The sequence below is a fragment of the Copadichromis virginalis genome, linkage group LG14, assembly GCF_057382275.1.
Source record: "Copadichromis virginalis isolate Kocher_CV1m ecotype Utaka linkage group LG14, C_Virginalis_male_GT1.1, whole genome shotgun sequence".
Classification (NCBI taxonomy): domain Eukaryota; kingdom Metazoa; phylum Chordata; class Actinopteri; order Cichliformes; family Cichlidae; genus Copadichromis; species Copadichromis virginalis.
Window position 1 is genome coordinate 23,821,806 of NC_140631.1, and position 20,182 is coordinate 23,841,987.

General features: G+C 40.5%; 1 protein-coding gene across 1 annotated transcript; it reads left to right on the forward strand.

Moving 5' to 3' along the window:
• The first annotated feature begins 1,083 nt into the window (after window positions 1-1,083).
• Window positions 1,084-18,163, forward strand: LOC146693986 (BICD family-like cargo adapter 1). The gene is made up of 10 exons (XM_085430025.1): window positions 1,084-1,546; window positions 3,081-3,296; window positions 8,948-9,067; window positions 9,856-10,002; window positions 10,531-10,713; window positions 14,321-14,485; window positions 15,178-15,255; window positions 15,469-15,581; window positions 15,767-15,887; window positions 17,240-18,163. Exons 1-10 carry the CDS (start codon window positions 1,298-1,300, stop codon window positions 17,477-17,479), a joined length of 1,632 nt encoding a protein of 543 aa, XP_085286151.1. The 5' UTR covers window positions 1,084-1,297; the 3' UTR covers window positions 17,480-18,163.
• Window positions 18,164-20,182: the final 2,019 nt, after the last annotated feature.

The window sequence follows — 20,182 nt, forward strand, 5'->3', positions numbered from 1 at the left end:
TGTGAAGGCTGACCCTTGACCCCTGGAAAGCGTCTACACAATGCAGGCAGAAACTCCCTTTGTTTATAAGGCTAACTTGTTAACCACTTGCTGCCTGATTAAAAACAGAGTTCCACCTGATTTCATGAAATACTGACTTGCATACTTTAAAAAATGAAGATATAACCCATTTCCAAAACTTTACACTAACAAATTATAAATAACTGAGAAGATTAAACTAAAAGAAATTGGTAGTAATAAAAAAAAATCTCCATGTGTAAATATGTGTACTTAACGTGGATGCATGGAAAAACAATGCAGTCCTGTTCATGTGAACAAGTGCAAAATAAACATGCAGATGTATAATCTTACATTTTACAAGCTGTATGCATACTACACCCAAACAGGAGCATGTAGAAGCTCATTCCCCCCCCCCCCCTAAAAAAGAAAAGAAAAAGCTTAATAAACATATTCAGCATGTAGAGAAAAAGGTGTGACTTGTGTAAATGGATAAATGAGACAGAGCGAGAGAGAGAGAGAGAGAGAGATACATGTAGCTTTGAATAAAATAGAAAAACAGGATATAAGAACCAGTCTATTTACAATTTAACGCTTTATTCCAGTTCAAAGTGCTTCAAAAGTGATAAACTGATAATAATAAAAAACCCAAATTGAATGAAATGAAACCATAACAAATAAATTACATTTAAAACGGCCTGTAAGTACCATCAAATTACATCAAATTAAGAATAATAAATACTTTTATCAAAGTATGAAAACATATTTTTTTAAAAAGCAGAAACACTGGTTTTTGAAGTTTACTGGTATCACATGTGTGCATTTCGTGATGCTGCAATGGGACGTCATCTGTTGTTTGACTAATGTCCTCCACAGTGAATGATTATAATAAACAATATGCTGCAGTCCGGTAAAACATCAAGAAAAACAGTTCCCACTGTTTCACAGCACCATGCAGGTGCTTGTGTGTCTTTCCATTTTCCATTTTCCACACTCTGAGCCCTGCGGCAGGGCAGGTATCGATGTGGTTGCCGAGCTGGGTGGTGACAGTTGCTCAGGTGACTGAAACCAACACCCCACGGAGACAAACCGCCATCTGCGGGTGACAGAGGGAGGGAGCAGCCTGCTTTCACCAGACAGCTCCAACCTTCGGTTCGACTTCACTTACATTTACACTCTGCTCGACTCAGCAGCTACACGCAGGTGTCATGAGTGGGCATCCACAGATGCGCGTTTATGGCACCGTTCCCGCGTGTTTTCTTTATATAAGAAGCTATAATAAGGTGTTATTGGATTAGCTATGGATCGACTCGATGATTGGAGCTTCAAGTCCAAGGAAATAATGGACCTAGAGGAGGATTTCTTTTTCCACTATGGAGCGGAGGAAATGACAGATTATCAGGACCCCAGTGAACTTCTGGCTGCTTTAAAACAAAAGGAGGAAGAGGTTATTTTGGCAGCCCAGCTGGGAAACGCATTGCTCCTAGAAAACCGCCAGCTTAAGGAGAAGAGCGAAAAACTTCATGAGCAATACGCAGAGAAGCTGGAGGTAAGGAGAATCCGATTCCCTACAGGTGAACTAATAATCTAGTAGGTTTTGTAATAATCTAAAACATTCTGTGAAATGTTCGGGTTGAAGTGTTTAGAATTACGTCATGGTTGTTGCTGTTTGAAGTGGGCGGGTAAGAAGTTTTCCCGATGTCCAAAGATTGTATGCTGTTGTTTCTCTCCCAGCTTTACGCACGAAAACGCGTAAAAATCTTTCTAGCTCTATTTATTTAAGTTAAGGTGACCAACTTAAATATTCAACATTAATGACATTGAGTCACCTGAGTCATTTATTGGGACCTCCGACCGCACTATTAACGTGTTCTCAATATTTTGGCCATCCCATGAAAAGACATTTACAATTGTAAATGGAAAAAGCAGCATAAAAAGGCACTGCTAAGGTGTTCCTACTAAACTGGTTGGTTTACAAAATAATGAATGCAATATATTCAACGTTAAATAAGCTGTAACTGTATAAAGAAACTATAATGTAAGCAGGCAGAAATGCTAGTGCGTTGCTAAACTTTACTAACTCTCTCTGAAGCGATCTTTTGTGTTCTCCCAGCGACTGTAAAACTATTTCTATCTTAGCAGACCTGTCAGTACTGAAATTCCTTCTAGGTAGTCTTGCTGCATACTTGTGAGACACTTCAACTCCTCACGAGATCTCAGCAGTCAGACAGAAAGTGTAGTAATAAAAGCGAACCGGTGGCATCCATGTGTTTGTCTCAGTCGACTACACCAGCACCAAATCACGTTGAGAGGCTGTGATATGAAAATAATGACCTCATTGCTTTCCCCGGGTGATGCTGATGTCTCTATCAGATGCTCGCATCAAGTCAGGTATGGCAGTCACTTAAATCACACCAAGGACAAGACAATGGTGCGCTAGTGTCTAAATTGATGTAAACGTGCTGCGTGAACTTTTCTGATTGAATTTGCCAGAGAGGTGTGGTAAATGTCTGGAACAGTCATTTTCTTGAGTGGGGGGATTTTTAGCCCTTATTGTCTTAAGAAAGTTGAGAGAAGGCAGGAAAGTTTGAAAGACAGAGAACAGGGGAAGATTCAGACCCAGTCCTCTTTATTTACCTTACACCTTATGGGTCACCTGCACAACCCATTGAGCTAAAATAGTGCTGGATCAATCAGGTGTCATGGCAAGTTAATGCTTGGATGACTTTTCTGTTGACTGACAAACTGACTGATCTTTTAAGCTCCAAAGGAATGGATGAAAGCAGAGTGGATGTTTTCCTCTTCTAGCTTTAATGATATCAGCTACCCTATTGTTACGGATTCAAATTACAGCTGTTGGACATTTCCTGTTATCCGTCAGAGCACTAAATGAGGTTGACAGGTGCTTGTGCTCACTCAAATGCCTTCCAACAACACTCTCACGATGCCAAACAGCTTCATTTGCTGCAGTCGTAGCTAGACAACTGAACTGTATTTACTGCTTTATATTTTAAAATCTTTGTTTTGCTACACCCACCCTAAAGATCACCTGTTAAGGCATTTATCTTTTCCACCTCCGATAGGAGCTGGAGCAGGGAAAACATGAGGTGCGACTGAAGCTGGAGCGCCACCAGTCCCAGTGGGAGAGCCAGATGGGAGACCTGGAGCGGGATGCGAGGGAGCTGAGCGCCCAGGTGGAGCAGCTTACCCGGGCGCTCAGCGAGGCTGAGAGGGACAAGAGTCGAACTCAGCTGGAGCACAACGAGAACACTCAGCGGCTCCAGGAGGAGCTCAAAGCTGTGAGTCCCACACCTGGATGGGTAGATTCATGTTTTTCATCTTTGCTCAAAAAGTAACCGAGCCTCAGTGAAACAAACACCGGCAGTAGATTCAAAGCTTCAGGCCGTCTGAGTAAAACTAGAAAGTTACTCAATCCACCCACTGAAACTCGGTGTTCCCGTGTGAACTACTCCGGTATCAGCCTGACTGTATTTGATCTAAAGCAATGCCACACTCTGAGGATATTTGAAGGCTCATAGCAAGGTCACAGCTAAAATACTTCTACTACAAATAAGTGTTTTGATAAATGAGAAAGAGAGCGATAGAGCTAGAGTCAGCTGGGAGCTGCATATCAAAACCTGAGCAGTTTCCCTCAGGCAAATCAGCAATGTCAAGTGCAGAGCAGGAGGGAAACGACATGTAAACAAGAGGGGGAGGGAAACTTCAAGCATGACTTAATTTTAAATCCAAGAGAGAGGGAGGGAAGCTTGGAAAATACCTGGAAGAAGCTTTATTCAAATTCTAGTTCAGGCAAATGAATTAAACTCATTGCCGTATAATTATTTTAGCCACTTTTTTATGTCATTGTACCTGTGAAATGTAATAGAAAAATGTCCTAGATAATCTATTAGACATATTATAGAAGCTTTTATCAGAACATTATAATCTGTTACGTTGGTTTATTCAGTAACACAAAGTTAACCTTTAACTAGCTTGACATCATAAGGACGCTGACAACATGCCGCTGACTCACGTCTTCAGGAGTTCATGAGTGTTGAAGTAAATTATTTATGATCATAAGTATCTGATCAGAAATGCAGTACACTGTACACAAAGCAGGCTGGTGACAGCTTCTTATCAGTGGAGCTGACTGGATCACACAGCTGGAGCAAACTTGAGTATTTTTCCAGGCTGAGAAAGTGAGGATTGTTTTTCTCAGCGTTGCTGTTGTGACGTGCTGCGTTCCACACGACAAACCTCTGCTCACGCAGAATGAACAGCAGACACGAGCTTGTAAGGAGTCAAGGTCCACGAAATAAGGAACTGTGAGCTTCCTTCCCCCTCTGTGGCTATACTGAAGGACTTGGTGTGTGGAAATCAGACTCCCTAGAAGTTCAGGAAAATGCCAATTTAGATAAAAGCTTGTATCTCTCTGTTTGAGCTGTTTTAGGGGAGAGGGAGGTGGAGGAAATACTTTATTGGGCTGCCCAGTGTTAGCCAAATGTAACTCTGGTCTGTGTAGTTGTGAAGCTGAGAGAAGAGACTGAATCTTAAGACGCTCCATGTCTGACAAGTCTTTGCCTGATGTGGTGAAAGATACTGCTGCTTCTGTCGGACAGCTGTGTGGTGGGGTGAGTCGTGCTGTAATTCATTGAGTTTTTGTTTCTCACGGTTTTGACTGGAAGAGCTCGGTTTATTCATGGTGTCATGTTCAGGCTTCAGTAAGCTATACAGTAGGTTTCTTCTTTTAACTTAAAAAACAAACAAACAACAAAACTCAAGGATACTTAGGAAACTTGAATATGTCAATGAGCTAATCAATTGTAGCTGCTGTTTTCAGTTTATATACTTAATGTGTAATAGACAGAATTGCATTAAATTAATCAATAAATCAAAGCTGAACTAATCTTCAAAAAGCAGAAATTACATTTTAATTTAAAAGCCGAATGGACCTGAGCTGGTTTGAGAAGAGAAGTTAACCATTAACATTGAGTAGAAATAGATAGTAAATGTTATAAAGTCATAAGAAATTTTGGGGGGGTTTACAACCACCACTAGGGAAAATATGTATTCCCTGACTGGTTGAAAGTGGTTCTTGGAGATTCTCGGTTCTCACTGGGTAAAACTGTTGCAAAGCAAGTGTTGCACCAGAACCTCTCAGTAAGGGCTTTGTTTGCTAGCAGATTAACGCAAGTGCCTGTCGTTTTTATTTTTTGTTTTTATGCTGGTCTCCAAGTACTTGTTAACTAGCCAAGTGTTTGTATAACCTGAAAAAGTGTGATGTAAACCAGAAATGGAGGAGATTCACATTCAAAGTAGAAGTTGCGGTACTGCAGCACTGCAGCCAACATGTTACAAAAAGCGCTTTTCAGTGTCAGTGTAACTGACATAGCTGGCAACTGTTTGTAGACAAGTCCGTCACTTCTATCCAAATTTCCACAGCAATATGCTAACAATCAAAGTAATCACAAGGAGGCTTTTTGCCAACCAACTGGGGAAAACATGTTTGTCTAGTGACAGGTGCTTGCCAGAGGTTCACTAATTGGTCAGGAGACCTGTGTGACCTGGGGCAGTTGACAGCCATTAACTTCTAGCAACCACTTGCAACTGATTGGGGAATACTCATTTTTCCCTAATGACTGGTGGTCAACCAGTGGCCAACTTAGCTGAAAGTTAAGGTAAATTAATTAAGTTGTTAATCAAAAGCATATTTATACAATTAAAATGGTTTGTTCTAATTGTAGATAAACATTTAAAATGGTAACTTAGGAGTGTAGAGAAAGAAATGTATATGTATAATTTTTGTATGGAACTATAAGCTAAAAAGCCCCTGAAATGAATTAAATTGTTAGCTAAAAATGAAAAAATGTCGAAGTTAAAAATTGTTTGCCATGTGGCTAGCATTTCTCAAAGTATAGATAAATAAAATTGTTATCAAAAGCATGGGTAAGCATTTGAAGTGGGTAGCTAAAAGTGTGGATAAACAGTTAACTGATTAGTCAGTAGTTTTTGTTTTTTTTTTTAAATTAATTATTAGCTTAAAGTATAAAGAATTAAAATTGTTAGCCATGTTGCTGGTAGTCATTGAAAAATATAGATAAAAAAATATAAACTCTTAGCTAAAACTCCTTATAAACAGTTAAAAATTAAATTATGTTTAAAAGACAGATGCATTCATTAATAAAATTCTAGCTGAAAGTACAAGCTAAAAACCTTCCGTTAAAACCAGCTAAAACGTTAAAATATAGATAAACAGTTGCAAATGGAGTTATCAGCTCTCAGAAAATGAAAATGTGATGAAAAAACGATTTTCCAAAATGTTAGATAAAACCTTAAAATGTATATAAATAGTTAAAATCATTAGCTGTATGGCTAGCAGCCATCAAAAAGCGAGTTATGGACTAAAAGCTAATACCTGGATAACCAGTTTAGGTGCTTCACTAACCATAACAGATAAATGGTAAGATGAAGCGAAAGTTTCTCACAGATGAAAACATAATCTGCTAATTATGAAACCGTAAGTAGACCATGACAGGAATCTGGAGGAGGATATAAACTGAAACCAGAGAGAAAAAGAATTTTCCAACAACATGAAAAGATTTGCTGTGAACTTCTGTCCTGGTGCACATGAGGAAGCAGCTGCATTAAAAACAATACTGATGCGTGCCAAATTGTCACACAGTGCAGACTGTTAAAACAGGAGCTCCGGAGCAGAAGCAAAGTGTTGAAAATCTCAGGGAGAGGTGACTGATGTCAGGGTGTTTTCTTACAAACCATCGCTGCAACTGTAAACCAGGCTGAAAAGACTTTGGTCAAACATGAATCACTCTCTATGTTCGTTTGTTAATTTGTCACTGGAGTTTCCTGGCAGTCTCATACAAGGAAAACCACAGTTTACCGTCTGAAGAAAAACATTAAGTATGACTGTAAGGAAATGAGATAATTGCATATAGTGAAAGTAAAAACATTTTAGTATTTTGCTGATTTTGGCTGAAGTCTTGTGCAACATTTTTAGTGCATTAGAAAACTGAATATAAACACATCTACTGGATAAGAAATACCAGACTGGAATGGGAGTATGATTACTGGATGATGAGCTGGAAATGCTGATAGTTTCCTGCATGTTTTCATGCGTTTCATTCGTTTCAATTGTTTTTAAAAAACAAACAACAAAACTCGGTAAGTTTAGGACTTTGCTATGAGCTTATTTCAGGTAGACCTGACTTACTGCTGGGGGTATTATGAGCTGACACTGGCCAATAATAGACAGATTGTACACAACCAGATTGTACTGGTTGTGGGATTTATTTGCCTCATGACTGGTAATAGCCCAAGGCAAATAGGATGACTTACTGATGCCAGCAATAAGTGTTTGTGTATTTATATAGTTGTTATGGATATACACTTTTTAAAATACTTTTTAACATATTATTATTTAATAAGGGGGTTTCTGTTCATTTCACTTTTAGTTTTTATTGTTTGGTTTCACTTAAGTTTCAATATAATATAACCTTTTAGATATAACTCAAACGTACTGTGTGTGCATACATACAGAATATTGAATAACTTGTATACAAAAAGAGTTAAGACCATTGCAGACAGGTGTTTCTACTTTTTTGGTCACTCTGTTGATATCTTGTTTTCTGTCAGGTTAACCGATGCAGATCACATTACCTTTTTCACTTCCTGCTTCCTACTCAGGGTCACATATCACTCACACTGGTAGCATTTTATTGGGCAGCTGTGACAAATCCCTCACTGTGTACATTGTTTAAGACAAGCCCCCGTAACCTCGGTCAGCATCACCAAGCTCACAGACAAAAAAGGAAAACACAATATACATTACAGAGAGATATAAATCTTTCATTTTGTTCTTTGATGTTGCACCAACGTTCCTTTATCCCAGGGGAAAGCCATCTTTTCTCTGTGCCCCCCAAGGGGCTTAGTTATAGCTGTGGAAGCCAGCTGTTGGATACTTCAGCGTGTGGACTCATGAAGGCGTGGAGGGGGTGGGGGGGGGGGGTGGGGGGGTGGAGTGTCCTCCGTCCCCTCCTCGTTTTGGTGGCTCTCAGTGAGTCGGTGCCTCTATTGTAGAAAGAGGCCCATACTGAAATGTTCATTTTTAAACCCAGACTTCTTCTCTTCTCACTGTGTCTGCTTGCTTTTTGTTTTTATCCTTTATTCACTCACACAGACACACGCTTCCCTCTACTTATGTCCCACAAACCTGCCTCACATCCTCCATACTTTCAAGCTCTTCCCTCCAGCTTTTACTCTGGTGATGTCCGAGTTCACCATTGTTGTTTAATGTGGCATGATGATGTCACCACCAAGATCAAGATGCCCTCTGCTCCATCTGCCGTAGAGGCCGGCCTTTCATTTTGTATTATGTGGCATTGATTGGACCTGACAGGGCCCCGCCGAACTGCTGAGTAAGGGGAAATGAGGGTCCCAGTCCAGGACAAGGGAGGGCAGAAGGGGGGGCCTTTCACAGGGCCTGTAGGCACAGCAGCTTCCCAAATTTTTAATGTTGCCCAATCTTTTGTGTTTGAATCAGCTTTCAAGTTTTCCAATATTCAGTGTTTTATGGTTAAAGTTGAAAATGGGGGAAAATGAATGAATCACTCATGCTGTTAGCTTTTACATCTGTCCTGTTTTTGCCCCAGGTTTTGGAAGCACTGCAGGCTATCAGGAAAACCAATAACCAACCACATTTAAATTTAGTCAACTAATCCCCAGCTTCTTCTCATCTCAGCTTTAGCCAAGACTTTTATTTTCTTAAAGCTCAGGCTACAGGCAGGCTTCATTTTGGATTTTCACTTTAACTGATACGCGTGTGTGACGCCAGTCTCTGGCTGAGATCTTTTTAACCCTCTCCATATTTCTCATTTCATTTGCTCCCTTTGTGACTCTCCTGCGTTCGTGTTCTCTTTCTTCTGTGCACGTGTAGGCGATGGAGGTGGAGAGAGCCATGTCCACTGAGCTGCAGGCTCTGAAACAGGAGCTGCAACAAAAAGGAAGTCACAACAGGCAGCAGGACGAGGAGCTGATGAGTGCCATGAGAGAGCAGGCAAGTACTCTAATGCACACGTGCGGCCGTTACTGTGACTTTACAGAGGTGTAGCTTCATATTTATGCTAAAATATGGTCTTCTTCTTGTAGCATATCATATTTTTGTATCAATTTTTTTCTCAAATGCCTTTCTAATAATTACTTGGCATCAGTGAAGCGAGTCATAAATGAACTTCTATCTCTTCATGTCTGGCCCATACCTGCTGGTCATGTTTAGACCTACATGGTTCTTAAAATAACGTCTTCTAAGTAATGTTTTAAGCAAAGTAAAATGGCAAATAAACAGTCTGTCTAAAAAGTGATCTTTTCTAATACATAATGCGTTTTATTTCATGCAATGGATGTGGTGGTTACATAAAACAGAAGAATAATGAAAGTCCTGGACAACCAGCAGCAGAAACTGGGGAAAAAAAGTACTAAAACAACACTTTATTTTGTAATAATGGTTTGATTAAAGGTTTTTAAAAAGGAATATCTGTTTTGAAATGACTTTTGAAATTGTGACGAGCAAGTTCACCTTCTTTTTTGGATGTACTCCTGAATAGGATAAATACAGTCAGACAGATTCTCGGTAAATCATCCTTTTCTCGATAAATTGTTCATTTCCGAAAATGAGAAAACGGATAGCCTTCCAAGTAAAAGTAGGAAGGTTCAAATATCAGCTTCATTCCTCCTGTTAGTGGATTGTTTTGTTGCGATGCAAGGGAGTGGTGTGAGTTAGTGAGAATTTTCCTCCCTGAGGGGAAGAAATAACTTTGTTATCTGTATTTCTGCTTGTTTTTCCAGGTGTTGCGTCTCTCACAGAAGGAACAGGTGCTGGAGCAACGATTGGAGAGCGTTTGTCAAGAAAACGAAGAACTGAGGGCGAGTTTGGCCTCTTTGGACGCACGCTTGGCTCTGCACGACCAACTCAACGAGCAGCACAGCCAGCAGGTACAAACATGAATACAGTACAGCGCAGGCAAGACTGTCATTCGAGCTCCATAGTACATAAGCAATCTGATTAGAGCTCATTGTGGCAGCAAAACCGCATCAAGTGGTTAGTGCATGACTAAAAGAACCACAATGACAAAGATTTTCTGCTCCCTCTCTGCCAGCCTGGGTTTCGGTGGGATTGCGGAAAGTACCGCTAAACAATCACCTCACTCCCGTCACTGTATCTCTCACCCGCAACTCTGGATTCCACTCGTGTTCGTTTAGTTTCATGTTTGGCTTTAGGCTGGAATCTGGCATGTCAGGATTTCTTTCTCTTGTTGGTACAGTCTGCTTACACGAGTCTCCTATTACAGCTCCTTCCAGAGCTCATTTGACTCTTAGGCTAAAAGCAGGGATCTGTGTAATCTAGCAGGATTCATAATGTGATTTTTATCGTAGCTTCTTCATCTGTCGGACGTGTTATCCTTGTCACATTTCTGTTTTCGTTCATGTGTGCATGTGCCTCTCGCTCTCTGTGCTTTTCAGCTTGCCGAGGCGCGGCAAGAGGTGGAGGCTGCACGGGGTCATTCACAGCAGCTGCAGGCCCAGGTGGAGGAGCTTCAGGAGGAGGTGTCCCTGCAGGAAGCCAGGAGCTACGGCGACACTTCCCTGCTGTCTGAGCTGGAAAGTAGCCTGGAGATAACAGGCCTCGGAGTCAGCAAAGAAGAGGTAGGTTTACTGATTAATACAGTCAAAGCATATTGTTTTATAAAAAAAACATCCAAAACATGCCTCATGTGGCTGATTGAAGTATTTCATTTCAATTTAATTTAAAAATATAAAGTTCACTGTGAATAAGAGTAAAGCTAATGGTAAGATGTCTCGTGACTAGGGCTGGGCCATATTATACCGTTCACGGTAATACCGGTATAATGTTAGGCAACGATAGGAAAATGAAATATCGCGATAGAATGGGAGTAAAACGCGCATGCGCAGTGCCTTTGTTTTCATACGCACATGGCCGATTGTTGAGTGAAACAGATGAACCAGAATTGGTTTGTAAAAATGGTGCAACTTCAGTGATGTGGAACTGGTTTGGTGTTTGTCCGTCAGATACACAACAAAGCACATTTTTTTGCAGAACATGCAAGTGGCCGTTGTTATTGTCATATTTGTCGGACTAAGATGCTCTTAAATCTGGGAGTAATCTGGGTCCTAAACTCCGTATGCTTCAGGTCAAACAACACTGCAGCATCACTTAGAGTTAAAAACTGTCTAAATTCTTTCATCTTTAATAAAACGATCAGCATTGCTGCTTTACCAGGTGTAACTATAAAGTTTAACTTCCAGGCATCCATGAAAACAAAAGTTATTACATTTAACGGAGTTAGAAGTTAGCAGGAAGCTAGCGGAAGTTAGCTCGCTAGTTTCGCTAGTTACCTAAGCATGATATTGCATGTTCTGACTGAGAGATTTCTGAAAAAAAATCAAACGTACAGCTCTGCTATCACTTCCAACATAAATGAAGACAGGAAACTAAACAGCAGTGACGTTTGTAGGGTTACTGAAGTTGGGCTAGCTGGTATATAATGATGTGCTACGTGATCGCTAGCGACACAGCTATGTTAGCATAACATAAACAGTGAAGCTGGAGGACGAACACTAACACTTTTCCACTTATAAAAGTTAACGTGAAGGTTCTTCATGGTTAGAGACAAATGCAATCGCATGGCAGGATGCTGTAAACGGACCAAACTTCAGTCAGGAGAACAACTGAGATAATCCATCCACAATACGAGGTTAGTCATTAATATACTGCAACAACATGGGAATAGAGCAGCTGCCAGAGAATTCAACATTAATGAATCAATGGTACAGAAGTGGAGGAAGCAAGAAGAATGAGTTTAATAAAGTTTGATTTATCTCACTGCTTTGTTTCACTTAATGTGCCTTATAATCCCGTGCACCTTATGGTGCGAAAAATACGTACTGCACACTGCAGTTTAATGTTGCAAAGCACCTCTTTTTAACTTCAGTGGATATTATACATGGTTATGCTCAGGATATGTCAGCCCATTTCTACTGGAAATGCCTTTTGGTTAAACTTTCAGCAAGGAATTTGCATTTGCACTGTTACATTTTTATAAAGCTTTAATGTACATAAAAACCAGCTTCTTGTTTAAGTGAAAATAAATGGAAGGTTGTCTTTTTGCGCTAGTAATGTTGTGGAGTTGTATTTTGTCTCGCATCAATTATATCGTCGGTTATATCGTTATCGCAAATTTTCAAATATATATCGTGATAAATATTTTTGGCCATATCGCCCTGCTCTACTCGTGACCTTATACATAAACATCACTCCACTTAGAAGACAGAGTGATGAGGGAGAAAGGAATGCAGGGGGGCGCATGTAGATGCACAACATCATTGTAATCAAGTGCAGGTGATCTTAAAACTAAGAGAGAGACAATTTTACTGTCTGTGTTAGCCTCACATAAACAATCCTGCTCCTTTAATACTTATTTGAGCACCGATTATCTGTCAGTCCACAGCTTTGAAGAGTTAACGTCTTAAATTTCTCCTGTTTGAATGATGATTGGTAGAAACTGCAGTCCCAAACTGTTCTCAAGTTTACGAATTTGTGCCCCCGAAGCAGTAAGAATAATTTATCATTTATTTTTCTGTATTTGTATTGTTGGTATTTTAGTATCTCTAGGTGCAATAAGCATGACTTTTCTTCAACGTTGATTTTTTGCAACATTGTGATGTGTTATCCTGTATCAGTGTTATGATCTAAAATTATACGTACTGTAAAGCACACACACAAAAAAGTACTAGGAAAAAAAGTAAAATTCCTCTTATAGCACTAATGTGAATGCTGTCGAGTCACTGCAAGACAAAATTGGAAAAACATGCAAACAGCTCTGTGTAGGAACAGCTGCACACTATCTCCATACTGTGGTTGGCTTTTGCTGCAGTGGGCCTGCAATGATTCACAGGTCACGTGCGTTTTGAGGGGAAACTGTGTTCCTGTGATGACTGGAAATGAAATGATCAAGTTGTCTTTCTTGAGAATGAGATCGCACATTTATAGCACCAGAGATACATCATTTATACTCTGAATTTTGGAAAGCGTTTGAAAATGTTGTAGCAAAAGCACGGTAGCTCTCTCTACAGAGAGGGACGCCATGCAGGAACATGTTGTGCAAGTTCTTGGTGACAGTGTGACAGCGTGTTTGCTGTCACACTGTCACCAAGGCGTGAAGCTCCTGATTGTACAGAGTGAAGTCCTGGATGAGGACTTGTGCAGAAGTCACGTGTTGGAGTTGTGTCTGGGAGAGAGCAGAAAACGTCTTCTCACCGTCCGTGTGTCTGCTGTTATTGTTGTGTTGCAGCAGGAAAAAGTAATGTGTTGCTGCACTCGTGAGTCACATTTCCTGTTTGTCATTACCACATTGTCGGAGACTTTCCACATTGTTGTCACATGTGGGGTATATGATGGCAATACCTCACTAAAACATAAAGCTCATTATTTTTGTGGCAGCCACAATTACTGTTCAATTTTTAAGCATTTTTTTACTCAGGCTGATTTTATTGTCTCTTAAATATAGAACTTTCTCAGAGTCAGGGGTGTTAAAACTTATGCAAACAACTGACTGTTTATCACCTGAAACTGTTCCTGTTTAGTTATTTTTGTTATGATCAGATAAGCACTGTCACGTGATACACATGACTCAGGTAAGTTAAATATGCCCATGAGGTAATGCTGACTCCTCCAGTCGTATAAATACATGATGTCATTCAAGACATGTGAGAAGAAGATGGGGAATGCTCGCAGGAACAGAGAAGAAGAAATAACTTGTATAACACACAGAAATTCCTTTTAATATGCTGTTAGGTCCAAAGCAGTAGGGTGAATGTGAAATGTAAAGCATACTGTAGAAGCAACCAAGAGTTTCTCAAGGAAAAGAAATGGGATATACTTCAATGGCCAAGTCAGTCGCCTGATCTCCAGGCGACTGATTAAAATCCTTTGCAGCCAGACTTCCCTGCAAAGGATTTTATGAAAAAGTCTGTAATTCCTAAGCAGTTAATTCAGTTAACTGAAAGTCTGCTTTTCAATCACATCTTGATTGCTTAATTTAAAATCCATTGTGATGGTGTGGTAAGGCAAAGAGTTTATGGACCTAAATGTAGGTCAGAATTCGAGCAGCATCCTCCAAGCTATGTAACTTTTGTTGCACGTTTAATATTTTGGTTCATGTGTTAATGCGGCTGACACTATTTTGAAAGTCACAGCAAGCACATATCAACACGTTTCTTCCTTTTTTCATAGTTAACGCAAGAAATGGGGTCCATCCTTCAGTTACTCCTCCCGCTGACCCAGGAGCTGAACGGCTCAGAGCAGTCAGAAGTCGCCGATCAGCAGGAAGACCTGAAGGCCATGTTGCATCGGCTGAAGGGCGTGGCTCAAACTCTTTCACAGGCATCCAGGCCACAGGTGAGCTGCGCACACACGAACAGCAAATGGGGCAGGGAGAGGAAATGCGAACAAAAGGCTGACCTTGTTGTTTGAAACATGAGAAGGACGGGAATAGTACACTGTAGGTTTTGTCATGTCCTCGAATCATAAAGAAATGTACACAAAACAATCTGAAGTTCTGACGTCTAAGAAACGCAGGGCTGTACCAACACGGCAGAGCGCATTTATTGCTTTTCAAACACACAACTTACAGGTGAGAGATGCGACGTTTAACACTCCAACAGTGCATCGCTTTCTGTTGTACGATGAGAGACAATTGTACTGAAAGCAGAGTTATTTCCTTACTTTGTTTTTTCTTTGCTAGAGGTTGGACGCAGATGCAGGAAAAGCATAAATCATAGATCCAGAAAGCAGCCTGCTCACATACTATAGCAGTCCAACCTATCTACCCCCTAGTGGCTGTTTGAGGCACCACAGGGTGTTCACACAGGACAGATTGCTTTGCGCGAGCGTTTACAATAGTCCAGTTGTGTCTTGTGGCATTTATCTTACATTCAGAGCAGTAACATGAGTCTGTCAGTGTAACTAAAGGGGCCAGCCTCACCCCTTCCTCCGCGAGTGCACCTCCACAAGTAGGCCAACGCCACAGAAAGTCCTTTTGATGCACACACCGCTGACACCTGATCTCTCTGTTAATGCCTCTGTCCCAGGAGCTGAATCGGGGTTTTGTCGAAACGACGGGTGACGAGAGTGGGAATCTGAGCATGACACAGGAGCTGAGAGATCAGGTAACCGAGGGATGAACAGATCCGTCCGTCAAAGAGGGACAGCACCAGTTGTATGACAAAAAGGTTGCACCAGTGCTGACCCTACTGATCTTGATGCGGTATCTAAATTCAGAGATATTTGTGTGCCTCAGAATTGCATTTGACAAGCAGATAAACATTCATTATGTAGTATTTTATACTGTGGTCTAAAGAGCTCTTATCGTCTTCCTGCAGAATGTGCAGCTGCAGCAAGAAAATGCTGAACTGATGCAGAAGCTGCAGAGCGTTCAAGATCAAACTGAAGTTGTCCAACAGGCCATCAAAGACCGAGATGAAGCTATTGCGAAGTAAGTAATGAGTTTATTTATCCAATTCAAGTGAGAAAGTTCAAGCTTTCCAGATTACATGTTTTATATTTTTAAAACTGAAAAACACTAATTCCTAGTTCCCGAGCATGGCTCAGCCCTGAGTTTTAACTTGTTATGGATGTTAAAATCCTTACTTTAAAGATCTTTGTGTGACTTCTTTGCAGGAAAAACCGAATGGAAGAAGAGCTGGTGAGAAGTAAAAACGATATGATGTCGCTCAACAACCAGTTACTGGAAGCCATCCAACGCAAACTGGAGCTATCACAGGAGCTGGAGGCCTGGCAGGTAAACCACTCACTTTTCTCTGTAGACCTCCAGTCTAATGATCTTTCTCGCATCACTTTGTCACACTGTCCTATCATCTCGTAGCCTGTTTGCAGGGCCTTCTGCTTCAGCACATTCTTATTACGTTTAATCACCTGCATCGCTGATGGGAAGGCCACATTTTCAGAGGCACTGCCTGCGTTTGAGATTGATGTATCGGTCTGAGATTCTAGAGTAGAAAGTCAGAGACAGGCACCATCATAAATCTCCATGTCCTGACAGTTTGGAGGGATAAGAGCGGCATGTGTCTCTGAGCCCTTCTGCTGCTGAGTAATTATGCCAAGCTGAGCCATCTGCCTCAGTGTCTGAGCCTTCATGCTCTGATGAAGATAATACAGATAATATTTAGAGCAAACCACTGATTCACTTCTTTAAATACTGTGTTTCTGAGCAACCACAAGATAAAAACATATAAATTATAAAAAAATAAAGTAATGTAAGATTAATATAAATGATTATTTAATACAAAAGGCATGCAAAGAAAAGGTTATTTACTCAAACGGAAGTCAGACCGTTTGAGTAAATAAAAGTGACCGGTCATAGGCACTGACCAGTCACTTTATTGGACCAGTTTTGCCTTCAGAACTTCATAGATTTAATGAATCTGAACGCTGACAAGGAAGGTGTTTTATAACCTCTTTTTACTGTTATGAACAAATATGCCTAGAAGCACATTGTCTCAATCCATCTCCCAATGGTTTGATTTCAAGACTGTGATCAATAGCTTTAAACCAATATAGTTTTTCTTTTCCCTCCTCCTCCGGCTGCTGCTGCGACTCCTAAAGGGAGCAGATCATCTGCCTCCGTCTCACCCTATCCCTAGCTTCCTCCTCTGTCACACCACCCCTCTGCATCTCATCCTTTACCACAGGGGTGGGGAAACTCCAGGCTTCAAGGGCCGGTGTCCTGCAGGTTTTAGATGTATCCTTGATTCAACACAGCTGATTTAAATGGCTAAATTATGTCCTCAACATGTCTTGAAGTTCTTCAGAGGCCTGGTAATAAACTAATCATTTGATTCAGGTATGTTGACCCAGGGTGATATCTAAAACCTGCAGCGCATCGGCCGCTGCTTTACCACATCAATGAATCTTCTGAGGTCTTCCTCTTTTCCTCCTGCCTGGCAGCTCCATGTTTTTTAAAGAGTCAGTACTTTGTTGGTTTTCTCGTGGGACTTAATGATAACTAGTTTGCTTCTTTAATACTACGACTCTAGTACTAACATGTTATCTTTGCCAATCATGGGATACCAGACTGAGCCCCGGCTCCTAAGTCTTGCTGCTCAATTCCTCTTCCTCCCCACCTTTCCCCAGGATGACATCCAGATCTTCATCAACCAGCAGCTCAAGTCCCAGCAGCAGTTGGAGCAGCCTCAGAAGAAGCCCGCCTCCAACAACAGCATGTCATTCTTTCGCAGACCCAGCAGAACGGCTTCATCTTGGTCACGCCAGTCGTCGGCCTCCTCCTGGAATTCAGACTGCGATCAGGACAAAAACCAATCCCCGTGGAGGGACTGGTTAAGGCGGGGCAAAGGGGTGCAGTACAGCAAATAGTGAACACTAAGTGCTAGAACACTACTGGACTACTGTGGAGCAGATGCACCAAGAGAAAAGGTCAAAGGGAACTCACTAGTGGGGCTTCTTGTACATCATGTGAAGGAGAAAAAAAGCCATGAAGACAGAAGGAGCCACTGCAAACAAAGACTGAAACACATTTCACTGAGAGGCTGAGGCTTCTGAAAACGAAGACTGTGACAACATTTTTACAGAATTACAATTGAAGGTTTAACTGTAAATATCGCACCCTATTTTGTAAAATGGTGAATAAGCAGCTCAGTGGAAAGTATTTAAGATTTAACACATCAAAGAGAAGGATGCTCATGAAGTAAGTGATTAAACACTACATTTTTCGTTGTACTAAATTTGTCCTTATCATGTTGGATATAAGAAGTTATGTTTGTTTTTGGGTTTTTTTTTTATTGTCAATGTTGCTAAATGTGTTTGAGAAACGCTGTACGTTTTCTTGTACATGAAGAAATCTGTTATTTTTATAATTTTGTTCTCATAGTTTCAGTTAAAAATCAAACATGTTGTCTGGACATTGATATGGTCTGTGGACAGCAGAAACTCTATTTTATGTTAAGCACTGTTCAGTATTGAAGCTGCTTTGTACAAACTGACCAAGTCTGGAAGGACTGACAGAAAGTTTCATAAAACATTAAATGATACTCAGTCAGGTCTCATTTTTCTCCACTGTTTGTCTTCAAAACTCTCCATGATAAAAGTTATTTACTGAAGATATTCTGGCTTTAATAGGGGAAAAGCTGCAAGATTGAAGACAATACACAAATATGGAGATGGGGTATTCTGTCAGGAATTAAAGGAGGCTACATTGAAAGAAATGAAAACGATCAACCTACAGAGGGCTGAAGTCAAATGTAGCAGCTCACAGTATGTCCAAGGATTTCATCCTGATACCTAATGGCAATCAGGGTGCTGTTGCTTAGCCTATAGAGGTCTGTGTGTCCCTCCATGGATATGCCTCCCCAGATAATCACTGACCCACCACCAAACCGGTCATGGTTTCTTCAATTTTCATGTCTGTCACATGTGCTCAAGGTGAACCTGCTCTCATCTGTGAAAAGCACAGGATACTGGTGATGGACCTGCCAATTCTGGTATTCTATTGCAAATGCTAATTGTTCTCCACAGTGCCAGGCAGTGAGCACAGGGCTCACTAGCAGGTGAGGGACCAGGTATTGCTTCATGCTACCAGAGACAACAAACCTAGCCAGTAAAACCATTCCTGTGTTAGTGGTTGTCTCACTGTTGCCTCTCTAGTGCATATATTGGTCATTTCGTTAACACGAAAGCCACTGAAACTGATTAACAACCCACCCCCACGCTACTTCACTGCTCAAATTAATATCCCAGAAGTTTAACTGACTTGATTAATATTCTCATGAAAGTGTTTAATTTTTTGAGCGGTTTGATAATCTGAAATGGGCTTCTAACAATACGTCTGCTGCTGCCCTCTGCTGATGGCCAGCAAACATTTCAGGCTTTAGTGGGAGGCAGATGTGTCATAGCTGACAGGATCTGACACACTGGACAGACTGCAGCTGAGGTGCTAAAAAATAAGCAAATGTAGTTACACTTAACTCAGTCATGTTAAATAACTGCAAGTCAACCTTAAATCAGTCAACTGAGGTTTTATCAGATTTTTTAATATTTATAATTTGTGTTCAGAGTTGCATATGTTCACTGCCTTTAACACTGCTACTCAGAAGTGTTGATTTATTAAAGCCATGTAGTTTTGTAAATGTGAAAACTTCCAGATGTCGAGACATGGGTAAATTATCATCAGTGTTTGAGGTTCCTGAACTAAGAATAAAGCAAAACCAAACATGTGCAATAACAACTGCGTACTTCATTCAAGATTAATGGTAATAATGGTCTTATTAGAGTGGGTAGAAGACTTACACTACTACTGGATATTTAGGTTCATGTTAGGTTTGCTTGGATAGCAGCTCTGTGGGAATTCATGGAAATTAACTTGTGCGTAAATATGTAAAATGAGCTCTGAGATAAGACGTCATAAACAAATCCAAGTAATTTAGTAGGAAAAAAGTGGGAGAGTCAGTTAAATCACAAAGACAACTTCTACAAATGAGATAGACTCAAAGACTCAGTTTGTAGTTTTGTTCAGGTTGCATCTCATTCGGTTCTGTCTACATCTTTTTGCAGTCATTCTGCATCTTGTGACTGTTTGTGTGTTTATATTGCATGTCTGTTGCTGTGTTGAACCTCACTTGCAATGATTTTATATATTTTGTTGTGCATTTTGCCTGTTTAATTGGTTCCTCTTGTCCCCCGTTTCCTCTCTTTTTTGTAGAAGCGTCTTTCTGCTGCAGGGGTTTTGCCAGCCATAAATCACAACTTCATCTTATAATCTCAACATTTTGAAATACTTGACTTCCAGTGTTAAGCACAATGATTGGTTCACACAACAAATCACACCTTTCAGCTTTTCATGTATTTTCAATATTTTTTCATTTTTTTCGCCCCCCCCAAAAAAAAAAATTATTTAATTTAGAGGACAGAAACAAAGTATCGATCTTATTACACTAATATCGAACCAATACCAATACAGGCTCTGAAAAGATATCAGAAAGGTTTACTATGGTTTTATAAACTGTCAAAACGTGTAAAAGAAAGAATGTAAAGTTTAGAAATAAATAGACTGAAAACAGGCGT

Coding starts and splice junctions, on each gene's coding strand:
- LOC146693986 (XM_085430025.1), top strand. CDS start 1,298: ATGGATCGACTCGATGATTGGAGCTTCAAGTCCAAGGAAATAATGGAC. Junction 15,256..15,468: donor CACAGGAGCTGAGAGATCAG/GTAACCGAGGGA, acceptor GTCTTCCTGCAG/AATGTGCAGCTGCAGCAAGA. Junction 15,582..15,766: donor CGAGATGAAGCTATTGCGAA/GTAAGTAATGAG, acceptor ACTTCTTTGCAG/GAAAAACCGAATGGAAGAAG.